This window comes from Oncorhynchus clarkii, chromosome 17, assembly GCF_045791955.1.
Source record: "Oncorhynchus clarkii lewisi isolate Uvic-CL-2024 chromosome 17, UVic_Ocla_1.0, whole genome shotgun sequence".
NCBI lineage: Eukaryota > Metazoa > Chordata > Actinopteri > Salmoniformes > Salmonidae > Oncorhynchus > Oncorhynchus clarkii.
In genome coordinates, this window is record NC_092163.1 from 4,645,654 (window position 1) to 4,669,748 (window position 24,095).

At 43.2% G+C, this 24,095-nt stretch overlaps 1 protein-coding gene across 1 annotated transcript in view; it reads right to left on the minus strand.

The window, feature by feature from the left end:
- LOC139370107 (cytochrome P450 3A27-like) overlaps positions 1-24,095 on the minus strand; it is a 29,551-nt gene that overhangs the window by 1,733 nt on the left and 3,723 nt on the right. The window contains exons 4-12 of the mRNA XM_071109426.1: positions 21,251-21,350; positions 21,011-21,127; positions 17,767-17,855; positions 13,031-13,179; positions 12,504-12,631; positions 9,533-9,611; positions 6,185-6,345; positions 5,702-5,928; positions 5,325-5,487 (exon numbers count right to left, since the gene is read on the minus strand). Of these exons, the coding sequence (XP_070965527.1) occupies positions 5,325-5,487; positions 5,702-5,928; positions 6,185-6,345; positions 9,533-9,611; positions 12,504-12,631; positions 13,031-13,179; positions 17,767-17,855; positions 21,011-21,127; positions 21,251-21,350 (1,213 nt within the window). The remainder of the gene's footprint in view (positions 1-5,324; positions 5,488-5,701; positions 5,929-6,184; positions 6,346-9,532; positions 9,612-12,503; positions 12,632-13,030; positions 13,180-17,766; positions 17,856-21,010; positions 21,128-21,250; positions 21,351-24,095) is intronic.

Below are 24,095 nucleotides of genomic sequence, written 5' to 3' on the forward strand. Positions count from 1 at the left end.
AGGTGGTGACCATGTTAAAACAGGAGCTGACCATGTTGAAACAGGTGGTGACCATGTTAAAACAGGTCCATGTTAAAACAGGTGGTGACCATGTTAAAACAGGTCCATGTTAAAACAGGTGGTGACCATGTTAAAACAGGCCCATGTTAAAACAGGAGCTGACCATGTTAAAAAAGGTGGTGACCATGTTAAAACAGGTGGTGACCATGTTAATACAGGAGGTGACCATGTTAAAACAGGTGGTGACCATGTTAAAACAGACGGTGACCATGTTAAAACAGGTCCATGTTAAAACAGGTGGTGACCATGTTAAAACAGGTCCATGTTAAAACAGGAGCTGACCATGTTAAAACAGGTGGTGACCATTTTAAAACAGGTAGTGACCATGTTAAAACAGGTGGTGACCATGTTAAAACAGGTCCATGTTAAAACAGGTGCTGAAAACAGGTGGTGACCATGATAATACAGGTCCATGTTAAAACAGGTGGTGCCCATGTTAAAACAGGTGTTGACCATGTTATAACAGGTGGTGACCATGTTATAACAGGTGGTGACCATGTTAAAACAGGTCCGTGTTAAAACAGGTCCATGTTAAAACAGGTCCATGTTAAAACAGGTGGTGACCATGTTAAAACAGGTGGTGACCATGTTAAAACAGGCGGTGACCATGTAAAACAGGTGGTGACCATGTAAAACAGGTGGTGACCATGTTAAAACAGGTGGTGACCATGTTAAAACAGGTGGTGACCATGATAAAACAGGTCCATGTTAAAACAGGTGGTGACCATGTTAAACAGGTGGTGACCATGTTATAACAGGTGGTGACCATGTTAAAACAGGTGGTGACCATGTTAAAACAGGCGGTGACCATGTTAAAACAGGTGCATGTCAAAACAGGTCCACGTTAAAACAGGTGCATGTTAAAACAGGTGGTGACTGTGTTAAAACAGTGGTGACCATGTTAAAACAGGTGGTGACCGTGTTAAAACAGGTGGTGACCATGTTAAAACAGGTGGTGACCATGTTAAAACAGTGGTGACCATGTTAAAACAGGTCCATGTTAAAACAGGTGGTGAACATGTTAAAACAGGTCCATGTTAAAACAGGAGCTGACCATGCTAAAAGAGGTGGTGACCAGGTTAAAACAGGCGGTGACCATGTTAAAACAGGCGGTGACCGTGTTAAAACAGGTGGTGACCATGTTACAACAGGTGGTGACCATGTTAAAACAGGTCCATGTTAAAACAGGTGGTGACCATGTTAAAACAGGTGGTGACCATGTTAAAACAGGTCCATGTTAAAACAGGTGGTGACCATGTTAAAACAGGTCCATGTTAAAACAGGAGCTGACCATGCTAAAACAGGTGGTGACCAGGTTAAAACAGGCGGTGACCATGTTAAAACAGGCGGTGACCGTGTTAAAACAGGTGGTGACCATGTTAAAACAGGTGGTGACCATGTTAAAACAGGTCCATGTTAAAACAGGTGGTGAACATGTTAAAACAGGTCCATGTTAAAACAGGTCCATGTTAAAACAGGTCCATGTTAAAACAGGTGGTGACCATGTTAAAACAGGTGGTGACCATGTTAAAACAGGCGGTGACCATGTAAAACAGGTGGTGACCATGTAAAACAGGTGGTGACCATGTTATAACAGGTGGTGACCATGTTAAAACAGGTGGTGACCATGTTAAAACAGGTGGTGACCATGTTGAACAGGCGGTGACCATGTTAAAACAGGTGGTGACCATGTTAAAACAGGTGTTGACCATGTTAAAACAGGTGGTGACCATGTTAAACAGGCGGTGACCATGTTAAAACAGGTGGTGACCATGTTAAAACAGGTGGTGACCATGTTAAACAGGTGGTGACCATGTTAAAACAGGTGGTGACCATGTTAAAACAGGTGGTGACCATGATAAAACAGGTCCATGTTAAAACAGGTGGTGACCATGTTATAACAGGTGGTGACCATGTTAAAACAGGTGGTGACCATGTTATAACAGGTGGTGACCATGTTTAAACAGGTAGTGACCATGTTAAACAGGTGGTGACCATGTTATAACAGTTGGTGACCATGTTAAAACAGGTGGTGACCATGATAAAACAGATCCATGTTAAAACAGGTGGTGCCCATGTTAAAACAAGTGGTGACCATGATAAAACAGGTCCATGTTAAAACAGGTGGTGACCATGTTATAACAGGTGGTGACCATGTTAAAACAGGTGGTGACCATGTTATAACAGGTGGTGACCATGTTTAAACAGGTAGTGACCGTGTTAAACAGGTGGTGACCATGTTATAACAGTTGGTGACCATGTTAAAACAGGTGGTGACCATATTAAAACAGGTGGTGACCATGATAAAACAGGTCCATGTTAAAACAGGTGGTGCCCATGTTAAAACAGGTGTTGACCATGTTATAACAGGTGGTGACCATGTTATAACAGGTGGTGACCATGTTAAAACAGGTCCGTGTTAAAACAGGTCCATGTTAAAACAGGTCCATGTTAAAACAGGTGGTGACCATGTTAAAACAGGTGGTGACCATGTTAAAACAGGCGGTGACCATGTAAAACAGGTGGTGACCATGTAAAACAGGTGGTGACCATGTTAAAACAGGTGGTGACCATGTTAAAACAGGTGGTGACCATGATAAAACAGGTCCATGTTAAAACAGGTGGTGACCATGTTAAACAGGTGGTGACCATGTTATAACAGGTGGTGACCATGTTAAAACAGGTGGTGACCATGTTAAAACAGGCGGTGACCATGTTAAAACAGGTGCATGTTAAAACAGGTCCACGTTAAAACAGGTGCATGTTAAAACAGGTGGTGACTGTGTTAAAACAGTGGTGACCATGTTAAAACAGGTGGTGACCATGTTAAAACAGTGGTGACCATGTTAAAACAGGTGGTGACCATGTTAAAACAGGTGGTGACCATGTTAAAACAGGTGGTGACCGTGTTAAAACAGGTGGTGACCATGTTAAAACAGGTGGTGACCGTGTTAAAACAGGTGGTGACCATGTTAAAATAGGTGGTGACTGTGTTAAAACAGGTGGTGACTGTGTTAAAACAGGTGGTGACCATGTTAAAACAGGTGGTGACCATGTTAAACAAGAACTGACCATGTTCAAACAGGTTCTGACCATGTTAAAACAGGTGGTGACCATGTTAAAACAGGTGGTGACCATGTTAAAACAGGTAGTGACTGTGTTAAAACAGGTTCTGACCATGTTAAAACAGGCGGTGACCATGTTAAAACAGGCGGTGACCATGTTAAAACAGGAGTTGACCATGTTAAAACAGGTGGTGACCATCTTAAAACAAGTGGTGACCATGTTAAAACAGGTGGTGACCATGTTAAAACAGGTGGAGACCATGTTAAAACAGGTCAATTTTAAAACAGGTGGTGACCATGTTAAAACAGGTGGTGACCATGTTAAACAGGTGCAGACCATGTTAAAACAGGTGGTGACCATGTTAAAACAGGCCCATGTTAAAACAGGTGGTGCCCATGTTAAAACAGGTGGTGACCATGTTAAAAACAGGTGGTGACTGTGTTAAAACAGGTGGTGACCATGTTAAAACAGGTGGTGACCATGTAAAAACAGTGTGACCATGTTAAAACGGGTCCATGCTAAAACAAGTGGTGACCATGTTAAAAACAGGTGGTGCCCATGTTAAAACAGGTGGTGCCCATGTTAAAACAGGTGGTGACCACGTTAAAAACAGGTAGTGACCATGTTAAAACAGTGTGACCATGTTAAAACAGGTGGTGACCATGTAAAAACAGTGTGACCATGTTAAAACAGGTCCATGCTAAAACAAGTGGTGACCATGTTAAAACAGTGGTGACCATGTTAAAACAGGTGGTTACCATGTAAAACAGGGTCTGACCATGTTAAAACAGGTGGTGACAATGTTAAAACAGGCGGTGACCATGTTAAAACAGGAGCTGACCATCTTAAAACAGGTGGTGACCATGTTAAAACAGGTGGTGATCATGTTAAAACAGTGGTGACCATGTTAAAACAGTGGTGACCATAATGAAACAGGTGGTGACCATGTTAAAACAGGTGGTGACCGTGTTAAAACAGGTGGTGACCATGTTAAAACAGGTGGTGACTGTGTTAAAACAGGTGGTGACCATGTTAAAACAGGTGGTGACCATGTTAAAACCGGTTGGTGACCATGTTAAAACAGGTGGTGACCATGTTAAAACAGGTGGTGACCATGATAAAACAGGTCCATGCTAAAACAAGTGGTGACCATGTTAAAACAGTGGTGACAATGTTAAAACAGGTGGTGACCATGATAAAACGGGTCCATGTAAAAAACAGGTGGTGACCATGTTAAAACAGGTGGTGACCATATTAAAACAGGATGTGACCATGTTAAAACAGGTGGTGACCATGTTAAAACAGGTGGTGACAATGCTAAAACAGGCGGTGACCATGTTAAAACAGGTGGTGACCGTGTTAAAACAGGTGGTGACCATGTTAAAACAGGTGGTGACCATGCTAAAACAGGTGCGAACCATGTTAAAACAGGTCCATGTTAAAACAGGTGGTGACCATGTTAAAACAGGTGGTGACCATGTTAAAACAGGTCCATGTTAAAACAGGTGGTGACCATGTTAAAACAGGTCCATGTTAAAACAGGTTGTGACCATGTTAAAACAGGTGCTGAGCATGTTAAAACAGGTGTTGACCATGTTAAAACAGGCGCTGACCATGTTAAAACAGGTGGCGACCATGTTAAAGCAGGTGGTGACCATGTTAAAACAGGTGGTGACCATGTTAAAACAGGTCCATGTTAAAACAGGTGGTGACCATGTTAAAACAGGTGTTGACCATGTTAAAACAGGTGCTGACCATGTTAAAACAGGTGTTGACCATGTTAAAACAGGTGGTGACCATGTTAAAACAGGTCCATGTTAAAACAGGTGGTGACCATGTTAAAACAGGTGTTGACCATGTTAAAACAGGTGCTGACCATGTTAAAACAGGTGTTGACCATGTTATAACAGGTGTTGACCATGTTAAAACAGGTGCTGACCATGTTAAAACAGGTGTTGACCATGTTAAAACAGGTGCTGACCATGTTAAAACAGGTGTTGACCATGTTAAAACAGGTCATGATCAAAACAGGTGTTGACCATGTTAAAACAGGTGGTGACCATGTTAAAACAGGTGGTGACCATGTTAAAACAGGTCCATGTTAAAACAGGTCCATGGTAAAACAGGTGGTGACCATGCTGAAACAGATACTGATGTTTGTTGATGTCATATTCTGTCTGCTCAGGTGAGCGTCTCACCTCGGTCTCGTCGCAGACGGAGAAAGTGAAACTCTGGAGGATCTCGACTATGGCCAGTTTGATCATGATCAGGGCGAAGCGCATCCCGATACAGTTCCTGGGCCCCGCCCCAAACGGCATGTACGTGTACGGATCAATAGACTCCTTGTTCTCCTTACTGAACCTGGACAGGGATTGGGCAGACACATTACACATTGTATTGTAGTTGATTTGTGGTTGTGGTTCAGAAACATTTCACATTGTATGATGATATAATGATGCACTGTAGTTAAGTTGTAGCAAAATGTATTAATGATCTTGTGTTTGTATTTTGGTTGTATTATGGTTATGTTATGGTTGTGTTATGGTTGGATTGTGGTTACGGTGCGGTCCAGTACCTCTCTGGTTTGAACTCCTCAGGGTCGGACCAGATCTCTGGGTCACGGTGGAGCGTCCACGTGGGAACCAGGACAATGCAGTCTTTGGGGATGACGATGCCGTTGATCTCCACCGTCTTCTTGGCGACCCTCTCCAGTCGCAGCATGACGGGGTACAGTCTCAGAGACTCGTTCAACACACAGTCCAAATAGTCCATCTGCATCAGAGCTTCGTACTGGATTGGAGCCTGCACCGTGGTTACACACACATCAGTACCTCACCCCATCTGACTCCGGGGATACACACACACATCAGTACCTCACCACATCTGGCACCCACACAGTATCTATCTCCTCCTGCAGTTTGGTCATGGTGTGGGGGTTACCTTGTTGGAGAACACAGTATCTATCTCCTCCTGCAGTTTGGTCATGGTGTGGGGGTTACCTTGTTGGGGACCACAGTATCTACCTCCTCCTGCAGTTTGGTCATGGTGTGGGGGTTACCTTGTTGGGGAACACAGTATCAATCTCCTCCTGCAGTTTGGTCATGGTGTGGGGATTTGTTGCCAGGTTATAGGCCAGGAAACTCATAGTACTGCTGCTGGTCTCGTAGCCGGCGAAGATGAAGATCATGGCTTGAGACAAGATCTCATGATCAGTCAGTCCTGTGGAGGGAGAGAGGGAGCAGAGAGGAGGGAATAGTTTGTAACAGGTGTGTATTTGTTACAGTAGTTTATAGGTGTGTATTCGTAACAGTAGATTACAGGTGTGTGTTTGTAACAGTTGTGTGTTTGTAGCTGTAGTTTATGTGTGTGTTTGTAACAGGTGTGTGTTTGTAACATTAGTTAAATTAACAGGTGTGTGGTTGTAACAGTAGTTTAAAGGTGTGTGTTTGTAGCAGGTGTGTGTTTGTAACAGGTGTGATTTTGTAACAGTAGTTAAATTAACAGGTGTGTGTTTGTAACAGGTGTGTGTTTGTAACATTAGTTAAATTAACAGGTGTGTGGTTGTAACAGTAGTTTAAAGGTGTGTGTTTGTAACATTAGTTACATTTACAGGTTTGTGGTTGTAACAGTAGTTTAAAGGTGTGTGTTTGTGTTTGTAACAGGTGTGTAATGTTACGGTTAGACGTGCGGGGCGCCTCGACAACATCCTGTGAAATTCCAGAGCGCGAAATTCAAACTACAGTATTTTAAATATCATTCATATTCAACATTCATTAAAATACAAGTGAAATACAAACTACAGTATTATAAATATCTAACATTCATTAAAATATAAGTGCAATACATCAGAATAAAGCTTAACTTCTTGTTAATCCAGCCGCTGGTTCAGATTTCAAAAAGGCTTTACGGCGAAAGCTCACCATGTGAGGACAGCATACAAATGCATGAAAGTCAGAAATAGACATGACATGAAAGTCAGAAATAGATATAATAAATGCCTTACCTTTGAAGATCTTCTTCTGTTTGCACTCCAAAAGGTCCCGGTCACATCACAAATGGTCCGTTTGTTTCATAAAGTTATTTTTTATATCCATAAAAACTCAGTTTGGCTGGCTCACTTCATTCAATAATCCACCGGTTTCCCTCCTTCAAAATGAATCCCAAACGTTACTAATAAACGTATCTAAACAAGTCAAACAACGTTTATAATCCAACCTTAGGTACCCTAATACGTAAAAAAATGATACATTTTAAGACGGAGAATCGTTATTATCTTTACCGGAGATAAACAGAAAGAACGCGCTCTCGTCCATGCGCATGGTAACACTACAGCCAAAACGGGACCCACTACTACTGTTACCTCATCTAGCCAAATTACAAAAAACAGCCTGAAACTCTTTCTAAAGACTGTTGACATCTAGTGGAAGTCCTAGGAACTGCAATCTGGGAGGATTTGGCCTTATAATAAAAGTGACAGTCCTTGAAAATAGTGGTAGAATTTGTTTGAGGGGGGAGGGGGGTTGGTTCATCCTCGGGGTTACCATTTCAGTTCTGTTATACCCACAGACATTATTTTAACAGTTGTAGAAACTTTAGAGTGTTTTTTTTAATCCAAATCTACCAATGTTATGCATATCCCAGCTTATGGGCCTGAGTAACAGGGAGTTTACTTTGGGCTCCATTTTCATCCGGAGGCCCCCTACCCAAGAGAGGTTAAGCTGCCCCCATAAAGGATACTTTGGATGACTACTGTTGTTTTTCTTCCGGAATCACTCTGTAAATAAACACCCAGAAGACCTTTTGTGGCTCCGCCATCATTATATTTGATAGAGGTCAGGTTTTTCAATTTAGACTTCTAGCTCTACTCTACGTGACATTTTTGTAACAGGTGTGTGTTTGTAACAGTAGTTTACAGGTGTGTGTTGGTAATTGAAGTTTACAGGTGTGTGTTTGTAACAGGTATGTGTTTGTAACATGTGTGTGTTTGTAACAGGTGTGTGTTTGTAACAGTAGTGTAAAGGTGTGTGCTGGTAACAGTAGTTTACAGGTGTGTGTTTGTAACAGGTGTGTGTTTGTAACAGTAGTTTATAGGTGTGTGTTTGTAACAGGTGTGTGTTTTTAACAGGTGTGTGTTTGTAACAGGTGTGTGTTTTTAACAGGTGTGTGTTTGTAACAGTAGTTTATAGGTGTGTGTTTGTAACAGGTGTGTGGTTGTAACAGGTGTGTGTTTGTAACAGGTGTGTGGTTGTAACAGGTGTGTGTTTGTAACAGGTGTGTGTTTTTAACAGGTGTGTGTTTGTATCAGTAGTTTAAAACCTCACTAGGGTAAGTGGGACGCTAGCGTCCCACCTGGCCAACGTCCAGTGAAATTGCAGAGCGCCAAATTCAAAAACAGAAATACCCAATATAAAAATTCATAAAACATACAAGTGTTATACATAGGTTTAAGGATTAACTTCTTGTTAGTCCAACCACGATGTCAGATTTCAAAAAGGCTTTATGGCTAAAGCATACCATGCGATTATCTGAGAAGAGCGCCCAGCTGACAAATCATAACAAACAGTAACCAGCCAAGTAGAAGAGTTACACAAGTCAGAAATAGAGATAAAATGAATCACTTACCTTTGATGATCTTCATATGGTTGCACGCAGAAGACATTCTTTTACTCAATAAATGTTTGTTTTGTTCGATAAAGTCTCTCTTTATATCCAAAAACCTCAGTTTTGCTTGCACGTTTTGTTCAGTAATCCACAGGCTCAAACGCAGTCACAACAGGCAGACAAAAAATCCAAATAGTATCCGTAAAGTTCGTACAAACAATGTTTAAAATCAATCCTCAGGTTGTTTTTTTTTGCCTAAATAATCTATAATATTTCAACCGGACAATAACGTCGTCAATATAAAAGGTAAACAAGAAAGGCGCGCTCTCAGTCTCGTACATGAAACATTTCTAGGCCACTGTATTGTCCTGTCTTTCCAGGTGTGTGTAACAGTAGTTACAGGTGTGTGTTCTTAACATTAGTTTACAGGTGTGTGTTTGTAACAGTAGTTTGCAGGTGTGTGTTTGTAACAGTAGATTACAGGTGTTTGTTTGTAACATTAGTTTACAGGTGTGTGTTCTTAACAGTAGTTACAGGTGTGTGTTTGTAACAGTAGTTTACAGGTGTGTGTTTGTAACATTAGTTTACAGGTGTGTGTTCTTAACAGTAGTTTACAGGTGTGTGTTTGTAACAGTAGTTTACAGGTGTTTGTTTGTAACAGTAGTTTACAGGTGTGTGTTTGTAACAGGTGTGTGTTCTTAACATTAGTTTACAGGTGTGTGTTTGTAACAGGTGTGTGTTCTTAACATTAGTTTACAGGTGTGTGTTTGTAACAGTAGTTAACAGGTGTTTGTTCGGCAGGTACCTTTAGTCGGTTCCCCTCCTGTCTTCGTGTCATTGCCTTTCTGAGAGTCGATCATCAGTTGTAAGAAATCCACCCGACTCTGCGAGCAGAATGAATTTAGGTCAAATATGTCCAATCACAGCCAACACAAACAGATTTTACTGGATCTGGTCCAATCCCAGCCAACACAAACAGATTCTACTGGATCTGGTCCAATCACAACCAACAGATATTTGGTTCACCGACTACTTCACAGACAGAGTTCAGTGTGTCAAATCGGAGGGCCTGTTGTCCTTTCCTCTGGCAGTCTCTATGGGGGTACCACAGGGTTCAATTCTTTGGCCAACTCTTTTCTCTGTATATATCAACGATGTCGCTCTTGCTGCGGGTTATTCCCTGATCCACCTCTATGCAGACGACACCATTCTGTATACATCTCGCCCTTCTTTGGACACTGTGTTAACTAACCTCCAAATGAGCTTCAATGCCATACAACACTCCTTCCTTGGCCTCCAACTGCTCTTAAATGCTAGTAAAACCAAATGCATGCTTTTCAACCGTTCGCTGCCCGCACACGCCCGCCTGACTAGCATCACTACTCTGTACGGTTCCTACCTAGAATACTTGGACAACGACAAATACCAAGGTGTCTGGCTAGACTGTAAACTCTCCTTCCAGACTCAAATCAAACATCTCCAATCCAAAATCAAATCTAGAATCAGCTTCCTATTTCGCAACAAAGCCTCCTTCATTCACGCCGCCAAACTTACCCTCGTAAAACTGATTATCCTACCGATCCTCGACTTCGGTGATGCCATCTACAAAATAGCTTCCAATACTCTACTCAGCTAATTGGATGTAGTCTATCACAGTGCCATCCGTTTTGTTACCATAGCCCCTTATACCACCCACCACTTCGACCTGTATACTCTAGTAGGCTGGCCCTCTCTACATATTCGTCGCCAGACCCACTGGTTCCAGGTTATCTATAATTCTATGCTAGGTAAAGCTCCGCCTTATCTCAGCTCACTGGTCACGATAACAACACCCACTCGTAGCACGCGATCCAGCAGGTATATCTCTCTCGTCATCCCCAAAGCCAACACCAACTTTGGCCGCCTTTCCTTCCAGTTCTCTGCTGCCAGTGACTGGAACGAATTGCAAAAATCGCTGAAGCTGGAGACTTACATTTTCCTCACTAACTTTAAACATCAGCAATCTGAGCAGCTAACCGATCGCTGCAGCTGTACATAGTCCATCTGTAAACAACCCACCCAATCTACCTACCTCATCCACATCTTGTTTTTATTTTTGCACACCAGTATTTCTACTTGCACATCATCATCTGCTCATCTATCACTCCAGTGTTAATCTGCTAAATTGTAATTACTTCGCTACTGTGGCCTATTTATTGCCTTACCTCCTCACGCCATTTGCACACACTGTATATAGACTTTCTCTTTTTCTATTGTGTTATTGACTGTACACTTGTTTATTCAATATGTAACTCTGTGTTGTTTTTTGTGTCGCACTGCTTTGCTTTATCTTGGCCAGTTTGCAGTTGTAAATGAGAACTTGTTCTCAACTGGCATTTTTAAAAAGATGGGGAGAGGTCGCGCCATAATAAAGAGATGCTCCGCTTTTTTGACACCCAAAAAGCAAGTTCTGCAGGTTCTAGTTTTGTCTAATCTGTGGTCTAGTGCTGCAAGGAAAGACCTAGTTAAGCTGCAGCTGGTCCAGAACAGAGCGGCACGTTTTGCTCTTAATTGTAATCAGAGGGCTGATATAAATACTGTGCATGCCAGTCTCTCTTGGCTAAGAGTTGAGGAGAGACTGACTGCATCACTTTTGATAAGAAACAATGTGTTAAAAATCCCAAATTGTTTGCATAGTCAACTTACACAGAGCTCTGACAAACACACTTGTCCCACCAGACATGCCACCAGGGATCTTTTCATCGTCCCCAAATCCAGAACAAATTCAAGAAAATGTACAGAATTATATAGAGCCCTTGTTGCATGGAACTTCCTTCCATCTCATATTGCTCAAATAAACAGCAAACCTGGTTTCAAAAAACAGATAAAGCAACACCTCACAGCACAACGCCTCTCCCCTATTTGACCTAGACAGTTTGTGTATATGCATTGATATGTAGACTACGTGTGCCTTTTTAAAATGTATGTAGTTCTGTCCTTGCCTCATAATGTTCTGTTTTATGTGGACCCCAGGAAGAGTAGCTGCTGCTTTTGCAACATCTAATTGTTTTATTTAACTAGGCAAGTCAGTCAAGACCAAATTCTAATTTTCAATGACGGCCTACCAGGGAACATTGGGTTAACTGCCTTGTTCAGGTGGAAAAGGATAGATTTTTACCTTGTCAGCTCAGGGACTCGATCTTGCAACCTTTCGGTTTCTAGTCCAACACTCTAACTACTAGGCTACCTGCCTCCCAATAAAATACAAAATACAAAAACATGCAAAACACAATCAGATTCTAATGGATCTGGTCCAATCACAACCAAGACAATCAGATTCTAATGGATCTGGTCCAATCACAACCAAGACAAACAGATTCTACTGGATCTCGTCCAATCACAACCAACACAAACAGATTCTAATGGATCTGGTCCAATCACAACCAAGACAATCAGATTCTAATGGATCTGGTCCAATCACAACCAAGACAAACAGATTCTACTGGATCTCGTCCAATCACAACCAAGACCATCAGATTCTAATGGATCTGGTCCAATCACAACCAACACAAACAGATTCTAATATGACTGTAGATTTTTGGGTCCCAATAATAGTGTTTTTAAATTGCGACATGATATCGATATAGACATTCCATATTGGTCCCCATCACTAGTTACATTTCATAGTTTCATAGTTATATAATAAGTAAATACAGAATATTACAGTACAAATACAAATGTACAGATGAAAATATCAATATAACAATCATACAAATATAAATATAAAACAAGTTTACAGTTGAGTTCCCAGTGTCACGTCCAGATTTGATCTTAGCCAGCGAGGCGTAAAAGAAGTCTGTCACCGCAGCTGGGAAGAAAGAAAACTTCATCTTCTCCAAGATAGGACCAGTGAAGGGAAACACAACTGGAGAAGGAGAGGAGAGGAGTATGAGAGGAGGACGGGAGAGGAGAGGAGAATAGGAGAATAGGAGAGGAGAGGAGAATAGGAGAGGAGATGAGGAGAGGAGAGGAGTATGAGAGGAGAAAGGGAGGGGAGAGGAGAATAGGAGAATAGGAGAGGAGAATAGGAGAGGAGAGGAGTATGAGAGGAGAAAGGGAGGGGAGAGGAGAATAGGAGAGGAGAAGAGGAGAGGAGATGAGGAGGAGGGGAGAGGAGGGGAGGATGGGAGAAGAGGAGAGCAGGGGAGGACAGGAGAGGCGAAGAGCAGAAGTAAGGTGGAGAGGAACGTTTTATAGAAAGGTGTACAACTGCATATGATTAAAAAGTTCAACTTTGTGTCCGTGTGTCTGTGTGTGGTCTCACCGAATAGGAGCAACAGTGGGTTGAACAGGTCGAACTTGGTCATCTTCTTGACGTTGGAGACGAAGGGGTCTGAAGGGTTGTTCAGAGAGTCAATGTCCACACTGAAAGCTGTGCTGGTGACCACATCCATACTGTAGGGCCCAAAGAACCTGCAACACAACCACAACTACTGACCACCAACCACACAACTACTGACCACACAACTACTGACCACACAAATACTGACCACAACTAGAGACCACAACTAGAGACCACAACTAGTCACCACCAACTACTGACCACATGTACCGGCCACACCTACTAACCACACACATAATGACCACACCTACTGACCACACACACAATGACCACAAATACTGACCACAACCACACAAATACTGACCACAACCACACAACTACTGACCACACAACTACTGACCACACAACTACTGACCACAACTACTGACCACACCGCGGCGGAAGGTAGCCTAGTGGTTAGAGCATTGGGCCAGGAATCGAAAGGTTTCTAAATCGAATCCCCAAGATTACAAGGTAAAAATATCTTGTTTTGCCCCGGAACAAGGCAGTTAACCCTCTGTTCCTAGGCTGTCATTTGTTCTTAACTGTTGAAAAAAATAAAGCTTAAATAAAAATAAACACATACTGACCCCCAACTACTGACCACAACCACACAACTGCTGACCACAACCACACAACTACTGACCACAACCACATACCTACTGACCACAACCACACAACTGCTGACCACAACCACAGAACTACTGACCACAACTACTGACCACAACCACACAACTGCTGACCACAACCACACAACTACTGACCACAACCACATACCTACTGACCACAACCACACAACTGCTGACCACAACCACAGAACTACTGACCACAACCACACACCTACTGACCACAACCACACAACTACTGACCACAACCACAGAACTACTGACCACAACCACACACCTACTGACCACAACCACACAACTACTGACCACAACCACACAACTACTGACCACAACTACTGAACACAACCACACAACCACTGACCACAACCACACAACTACTGACCACCAACTACCAACCACACAACCACTGACCACACAACTACTGACCACCAACTACCAACCACACAACTACTGACCACAACTACTGACCACACAACTACTGACCACCAACTACCAACCACACAACTACTGACCACACAACTACTGACCACAACTACTGACCCCCAACTATCAACCACACAACTACTGACCAAAGCTACTGACCACAACCACACAACTACTGACCACACATCAACTGACCACAACCACACAACTACTGACCACACAACTACTGACCACACAACAACTGACCACAACCACACAACTACTGACCACAACCACACAACTACTGACCACAACCACACAACTACTGACCACACAACTACTGACCACAAACACACAACTACTGAACACCAACTACCAACCACACAACTATTGACCACAACTACTGACCACACAACTACTGACCACAACTACTGACCATAACTACTGACCACCAACTACCAACCACACAACTACTGACCACAACAACTGACCACAACAACAAACACACAACTACTTACCACACAACTACTGACCACACAACTATTGACACCTACTGGGCACACAACTATTGACCACACCTACTGACCACACAACTATTGACCACACCTACTGACCACACAACTATAACTATTGACACCTATTGACCACACAACAACTGACCACAACCACACAACTACTGACCACAACCACACAACTACTGACCACAACCACACAACTACTGACCACACAACCACTGACCACAACCACACAACTACTGACCACCAACTACCAACCACACAACCACTGACCACACAACTACTGACCACCAACTACCAACCACACAACTACTGACCACAACTACTGACCACACAACTACTGACCACCAACTACCAACCACACAACTACTGACCACACAACTACTGACCACAACTACTGACCCCCAACTATCAACCACACAACTACTGACCAAAGCTACTGACCACAACCACACAACTACTGACCACACATCAACTGACCACAACCACACAACTACTGACCACACAACTACTGACCACACAACAACTGACCACAACCACACAACTACTGACCACAACCACACAACTACTGACCACAACCACACAACTACTGACCACACAACTACTGACCACAAACACACAACTACTGAACACCAACTACCAACCACACAACTATTGACCACAACTACTGACCACACAACTACTGACCACAACTACTGACCATAACTACTGACCACCAACTACCAACCACACAACTACTGACCACAACTACTGACCACAACCACAAACACACAACTACTTACCACACAACTACTGACCACACAACTATTGACACCTACTGGGCACACAACTATTGACCACACCTACTGACCACACAACTATTGACCACACCTACTGACCACACAACTATTGACCAAACCTACTGACCACACAACTATTGACACCTATTGACCACACAACAACTGACCACAACCACACAACTACTGACCACAACCACACAACTACTGACCACAACCACACAACTACTGACCACACAACTACTGACCACAAACACACAACTACTGACCACCAACTACCAACCACACAACCACTGACCACATAACTACTGACCACCAACTACCAACCACACAACTACTGACCACAACTACTGACCACACAACTACTGACCACCAACTATCAACCACACAACTACTGACCAAAGCTACTGACCACAACCACACAACTACTGACCACACATCAACTGACCACAGCCACACAACTACTGACCACACAACTACTGACCACACAACTATTGACACCTATTGACCACACAACAACTGACCACAACCACACAACTACTGACCACAACCACACAACTACTGACCACAACCACACAACTACTGACCACACAACTACTGACCACAAACACACAACTACTTACCACACAACTACTGACCACACAACTATTGACACCTACTGGGCACACAACTATTGACCACACCTACTATCCACACAACTACTGACCACCAACTACTGACCACACAACTACCGACCACACATACTGACCACAACCACACAACTACTGACCACAACTACTGACAACACACCTATTGACTACAACCGCTGAACACACACCTACTGACCACAACTACACAACTACTGACCACAACCACACAACTACTGACCACACAACTACTGGCAACAACCACTGACCACAACTACTGACCACACAACTACTGACCACCAACTACTGACCACACAACTACCGACCAAACAACTACTGACCCCACAACTACTGACCACACAACTACCGACCACACAACTACTGACCACACAACTACTGATCACACAACTACTGACCACACAACCACTGACCACACAACTACTGACCACACAACCCTGACCACACAACTACTGACCACACAACTACTGACCACACAACTACTGACCACACAACTACTGACCACACAACTACTGACCACACAACCACTGACCACACAACTACTGACCACACAACTACTGACCACACAACTACTGACCACACAACTACTGACTACAACTACTGACCACACAACTACTGACCACACAACTACTGACAACAACTACTGATCACAACTACACAACTACTGACCACACAACTACTGACCACACAACTACTGACCACACAACTACAGACCACAACTAAATCAAATGAAATGTATTTGTCACATGCGCAGAATACGACAGGTGTAGAACCGTGAAATGCTTACTTACAAGCCCTTAACTGAGAAAGCAATTCAAGAAACAGAGTTAAGAAAACATTTCCTAAATAAACTAACTAAACTGACACCGCCTAGTATATAGGTCCTGGATGGCTTGGCACCAGTGATGTACTAGGCCGTATGCACTGCGCTCTGTAGCTCCTTACTGTCAGATAACGAGCAGTTGCCATACCAGGCGGTGATGCAACCGGTCAGGATGCTCTCGATGGTGCAGCTGTAGAACCTTTTGAGGATCTGGGGACCCATGCCAAATCTTTTCAGTCTCCTTAGGTAAAAAAAGGCGTTGTCATGCCCTCTTCACGACTGTCTTGGTGTGTTTGGACCATGTTAGTTTGTTGGTGATGTGGACGCCAAGGAACTTGAAACTCTCGACACACTTCACTACAGCCCTGTCGATGTGAATGGGGGCGTGTTCAGTCCTCCTTTTCCTGTAGTCCACGATCAGCTACTTTGTCTTGCAAACATTGAGGGAGAGGTTGTTGTCTTGGCACCGCACAGCCAGGTTTCTGACCTCCTCCCTATTGGCTGTCCAGGATCCAGTTGCAGAGGGAGGTGTTTAGTCCCAGGGTTCTTAACTTAGTGATGAGCTTTGTGGGCACTATGGTGTTGAACGTTGAGCTGTAGTCAATGAACAGCATTCTCACGTAGGTGTTCCTTTTGTCCAGGTGGGAAAGGGCAGTGTGGAGTGCAATAAAGATTGCATCATCTGTGGATCAGTTGGGGCGTTATGTGAATTGGAGTGGGTGTAGTGTTTCCGAGATGATGGTGTTGATGTGAAATCTTGGTAGATAGTGTCTACAGCTTATGATGAGGTACTCTACCTCAGGCCAAGAGTGTGCAAAGCTGTTATCAAGGCAATTGGTGGCTGTGTGTGTGTGTGTGTGTGTGTGTGTGTGTGGTTAGGAATCAGGACTCACTCCTTCACTTCGATGGTCTGGTCTTTATCTGCTTGCTTCTTCATTCCATTCAGCAGGTTAGCAGAGTGCTGCTTCATGATACCAAACATCTAGAGAGAGAGAGATAGAGAGAGAGAGAGAGAGGGGGAGAGAGAGAGAGAGAGGGGGAGAGAGAGAGAGAGAGAGAGAGAGGGGGGGGGTAGAGTTAGAGAGAGGTAGAGAGAGAGGTAGAGGTAGAGAGAGAGAGAGGGGTAGAAAGAGAGAGGTAGAGAGAGACAGAGAGACAGAGAGAGTGGTTAGCAGAGTGCTGCCTAATGATTAGGGTGGAATGGCAATAACCCAGTTACCCAGATTTACGCCAATAACTTTCCCAGGATAAATAACAGAGAGAAACCGGTAACTCCTCCCCTTTCCCAGGATAAATTACAGAGAGAAACAGGCAACTCCTCCCCTTTCCCAGGATAAATAACAGAGAGAAACCGGTAACTCCTCCCCTTTCCCAGGATAAATAACAGAGAGAAACCGGTAACTCCTCCCCTTTCCCAGGATAAATAACAGAGAGAAACCGGTAACTCCTCCCCTTTCCCAGGATAAAGAACAGAGCGAAACCGATAACTCCTCCCCTTTACCAGGATAAAGAACAGAGAGAAACCGGTAACTCCTCCCTTTTCCCAGGATAAAGAACAGAGCGAAACCGGTAACTCCTCCCCTTTCCCAGGATAAAGAACAGAGAGAAAGGAATGGAGGAGGAGCCGGTAAGTTATTTGTATGAACAGCATGACGTGTCTTTAAAAAAAGCTCTTTAGCATTAAACCATTAAGTCTTCGTGAGGAGAAGTGACCCGCATCTAATTCTAGTCCTATATTATGATTCAATCATGTCATTAGAATGAATAAGGGGTCCTGGGTGGTGCAGCGGTGAAAACACTGCACCGCCTGGTTTTCGATCCCAGGCTGTGTCACAACCGATCGTGACCGTGAACCCCATAGGGATGGCACATAATTGGGCTAGCGCCGTCCAGGACCTTGGCTTACCGTACACTAGCAACTCCTTGTGACAGAGCCGGGCGCCTGCAAGCTGACTCTGGTTGTCAGTCTACTTTGTGCATGACACAAGTAATTGTTCCAACAATTGTTTACAGACAGATTATTTCACTTATAATTCACTGTATCACAATTCCAGTGGGTTAGAAGTTCACATACAATAAGTTGACTGTACCTTTAAACAGCTTTGATTATGTTATGGCTTTAGAAGCTTCTGATAGGCTAATTGACATAATTTGAGTCAAATGGAGTTGTATCTGTGGATGAATTTCAAGGCCTACCTTCAAACTCAGTGCCCCTTTGCTTGACATCATGGGGAAAACTAAATAAATCAGCCAAGACCTCAGAAAAAAACATTGTAGACCTCCACAAGTCTGGTTCATCCTTGGGAGCAAATCAAAATCAAATCAAATGTATTTATAGAGCCCTTCGTACATCAGCTGATATCTCAAAGTGCTGTACAGAAACCCAGCCTAAAACCCCAAACAGCAAGCTATGCAGGTGTAGAAGCACGGTGGCTAGGAAAAACTCCCTAGAAAGGCCAGAACCTAGGAAGAAACCTAGAGAGGAACCAGGCTATGTGGGGTGGCCAGTCCTCTTCTGGCTGGGCCGGATGGAGATTATAACAGAACATGGCCAAGATGTTCAAATGTTCATAGATGACCAGCAGGGTCAAATAATAATAATCACAGTGGTTGTCGAGGGTGCAACAGGTCAGCACCTCAGGAGTAAATATCAGTTGGCTTTTCATAGCCGATCATTCAGAGTTTCTCTACCGCTCCTGCTGTCTCTGGAGAGTTGAAAACAGCAGGTCTGGGACAGGTAGCACGTCCGGTGAACAAGTCAGGATTCCGTAGCCGCAGGCAGATCAGTTGAAACTGGAGCAGCAGCATGGCCAGGTGGACTGGAGACAGCAAGGAGTAATCAGGCCAGGTAGTCCTGAGGCATTGTCCTAGAAATTTCCAAATGTCTGAAGGTACCACGTTCATCTGTACAAACAATAGCAGCCGTCCTACCGCTCAGGAAGGAGACTCGTTCTGTCTCCTAGAGATAAACGCACTTTGGTGCAAAAAGAGCAAATTAATCCCAGAACAACAGCAAAGGACCTTGTGAAGATGCTGGAGGAAACAGGTACAAAAGTATCTATATCCACAGTAAAACGAGTCCTATATCGACATAATCTGAAAGGCCGCTCAGCAAGGAAGAAGCCACTGCTGCAAAGCTGACATAAAAAAGCCTACGGTTTGCAACTGCACATGGAGAAAAATATTGTACTTTTTGGGAGAAATGTCCTCTGGTCTGATGAAACAAAAATAGAACTGTTTGGCCATAATGGCCATCGTTATGTTTGGAGGAAAAAGGGGGAGGCTTGCAAGCCGAAGAACACCATCCCACCGTGAAGCATGGGGGTGGCAGCATCATGTTGTGAGGGTGCGGGCAAGAAGGCCTACAAACCGGACTCAGTTACACCAGCTCTGTCAGGAGGAATGGGCCAAAATTCACCCAACTTATTGTGGAAAGCTTGTGGAACGCTACCCACAACATTTGACCCATGTTAAACAATTTAAAGGCAATGCTACCAAATACTAATTGAGTGTATGTAAACTTCTGACCCACTGGGAATGTGATGAAAGAAATAAAGCTGAAATAAATCATTCTCTCTACTATTATTCTGACATTTCACATTCTTAAAATTAAGTGGTGATCCTAACTGACCCAAGACAGGGAAATTTGGCTCAGTTTAAATTTATTTAATGTGATAAAGTTCATTACAAGCTACAATGAGTTTATATAGAATTTATAACAAGCTTTAATGAGCTGAAGAGTTTATAACAAGTTATGAGTTTATAACAAGCTATGATGAGTTTATAACAAGCTATAATGAGTTTATATAGCGTTTATAACAAGTTATGAGTTTATAACAAGCTATAATGAGTTGAAGAGTTTATAACAAGTTCTGAGTTTATAACAAGCTATAATGAGTTTATATAGAGTTTATAACAAGCTATAATAAGTTAATGAAGAATTATAACAAGCTATAGAGTTTATTAAGAGTTTATAACAAGCTATAATGAGTTAATAAAGAGTTTATAACAAGCTATAATGAGTTAATGAAGAGTTATAACAAGCTATAATGAGTTTTTAAAGAGTTTATAACAAGCTATAATGAGTTTACAACAAGTTGATAAAACAGAAAGGTAGAGATGGAGGGATGGTTCTACCTCTTTCAGTCGTCCAGAGGTAAAGGAAGGTGAGAGGACACTGCGGATCCGTCTCCATGTATCGTCCTCGGCAACGGACACCGCGTCAAACATCTCCCCATTCAGAAATGCAAAGTTCTAAAACATTGAGGACAGTTGTATTAATCAGGGTTATTATTATTCAGTTTATGTGTGTGTGTGTGTGTGTGTGTGTGTGTGTGCGTGTGTGCGTGTGCGTGTGCGTGTGTGTGTGTGTCTCACCCTGCGGTTGGTGAAGATGTTGTAACACTCTTTAATCAGGACGGTCTTGATTATGCTTTTGTCCATGACACACAGAACAGGCTGCCTCCCATCATAGATCCTTCACAGAGGAGAAACACACCTGGCTTTAACCACTATATATACACCTACATGGTACACAGAACAGACTGCCTCCCATCATAGATCGCAGAGGCATTTCGTCGTAACGAGGAGACTGGTCGTCATAAAGAGGCAGCGTCGTAAGCAAAACATAGAATAACAACCCACAAAACTCTCCAAGGAATATGGCTACCTAAATATGGTCCCCAATCAGAGACAACGATAAACAGCTGATTGAGAACCAATCTCGGCAACCATAGACATATAAACACCTAGACTAGATAAACCCCTATACAATAAAAAAACTAAACACACCACCCTGACCTAACCAAATAATAAATAAAACAAAGAGAACTAAGGTCATGACACTGCCTCTCATCGTACATCTATGGCATTCTGTTAAGTTACGGCCTTATTCTATAATGGATAAATACAAAACCCTCATAAATCTACACACAATACGCTATGCAATCTGGTTTCAGAGCTGGTCATGGGTGCACCTCAGCCACGCTCAAGGTCCTAAACGGCATCATAACCGCCATCGACAAGAGACATTACTGTGCAGCCGTATTCATCGAAGACTTTCGACTTTGTCAATCACAACATTCTTCTAGGCAGACTCGACAGACTTGGTTTCTCAAATGATTGCCTCGCCTGGTTTACCAACTACTTCTCTGATAGAGTTCAGTGTGTCAAATCGGAGGGCCTGTTGTCCGTACCTCTGACAGTCTCTATGGGTGTGCCACAGGGTTCAATTCTCGGGCCGACTCTCTTCTCTGTATACATCAATGATGTTACTCTTGCTGCTGGTGAGTCGCCGATCCACCTCTACGCAGACGACACCATTCTGTATACTTCTGGCCCCTCTTTGGACACTGTGTTGACTAACCTCCAGACGAGCTTCAATGCCATACAACTCTCCTTCCGTGGCCTCCAACTGCTCTTAAACACAAGTAAAACTAAATGCATGCTATTCAATCGATCACTTCCCGCACCTGCTCGCCCGTCCAGCATCACTACTCTGGACGGCTCTGACTTAGAATACGTGGACAACTACAAATACCTGGGTGTCTGGTTAGACTGTAAACTCTCTTTCCAGACTCACATTAAGCATCTCCAATCCAAAATTAAATCTAGAATCGGCTTCCTATATCGCAACAAAGCATCCTTCACTCATGCTGCCAAACATACCCTCATAAAACTGACCATCCTACCGAACCTCGACTTTGGTGATGTCATCTATAAAATAGCCTCCAACACTCTACTCAACAAACTGGATGCAGTCTATCACAGTGCCATCCGTTTTGTCACCAAAGCCCCATACACAACCTTCCATTGCGACCTGTACGCTCTCGTTGGTTGGCCCTCGCTTCATACTCGTCGCCAAACCCACTGGCTTCATGTTATCTACAAGTCTCTGCTAGGTAAAGCCCCACCTTATCTCAGCTACCTGGCCACCATAGCAGCACCCACTTGTAGCACACGCTCCAGCAGGTATATCTCACTGGTCACCCCCAAAGCCAATTCCTCCTTTGGTCTACTTTCCTCCCAGTTCTCTGCTGCCCATGACTGGAACGAACTGCAAAAATCTCTGAAGCTGGAGACTCATATCTCCCTCACTAGCTTTAAGCACCAGCTGTCAGAGCAGCTCACAGATCACTGCACCTGTACATAGCCTATCTGTAAACAGCCCATCTATCTACCTACCTCATCCCCAAACTGTATGTATTTATTTATTTAGTTATTTATCTAGCTCCTTTGCACCCCAGTATCTCTACTTGCACATTCATGTTCTGCCTATCTACCATTCCAGTGTTTAATTGCTATATTGTAATTACTTCGCCACCATGGCCTATTTATTTCCTTAACTTACCTCATTTGCACTCACTGTATATAGACTTTTTGTTTTCTTTTGTTCTACTGTATTATTGACTGTATGTTTTGTTTACTCCATGTGTAACTCTGTGTTGTTGTATGTGTCGAATTGCTACGCTTTATCTTGGCCAGGTTGCAAGTGAGAACTTGTTCTCAACTAGCCTACCTGGTTAAATAAAGGTGAAAAAAATACACCATAATGACATCACAATACACCATAATGACATCACAATACCCCATAATGACATCACAATACCCTATAACAACATCACAATACCCTATAACAACATCACAATACCCCATAACAACATCACAATACCCCATAACAACATCACAATACCCCATAACGAGAAACCGAAAACAGAAATACCCATCTGTGGTAAATTCCATTCATTGCACATGATTTGGAAAGGCACACACCTGTCTATATAAAGGTCCACAGTTGACAGTGCATGTCAGAGCAAAAACCAAGCCATGAGGTCGAAATAATTGTCAATAGAGCTCTGAGACAGGATTGTGTTGAGCCACAGATCTGGGAAACATTTCTGTAGCATTGAAGGTCCCCCAAAACACAGTGGCCTCCATCATTCTTTAATCAAAGAACCACCAAGACTCTTCCTAGAGCTGGCCGCCTGTCCAAACTGAACAATCGGGGGAAAAGGGCCTGGGTCAATGCAATAAAGCACATAACGGACCGCATAACATACAAACAATTACTCACAAACAAACATGGGGCAACAGAGGGTTAAATAATGAACAAGTAATTGGGGAATTGAAACCAGGTGTAAAAAAGACAAAGACAAAACAAATGGAAAATGAAAAGTAGATCGGCGATGGCTCGAAGACCAGTGATGTCAACAAGGAGAGGGAC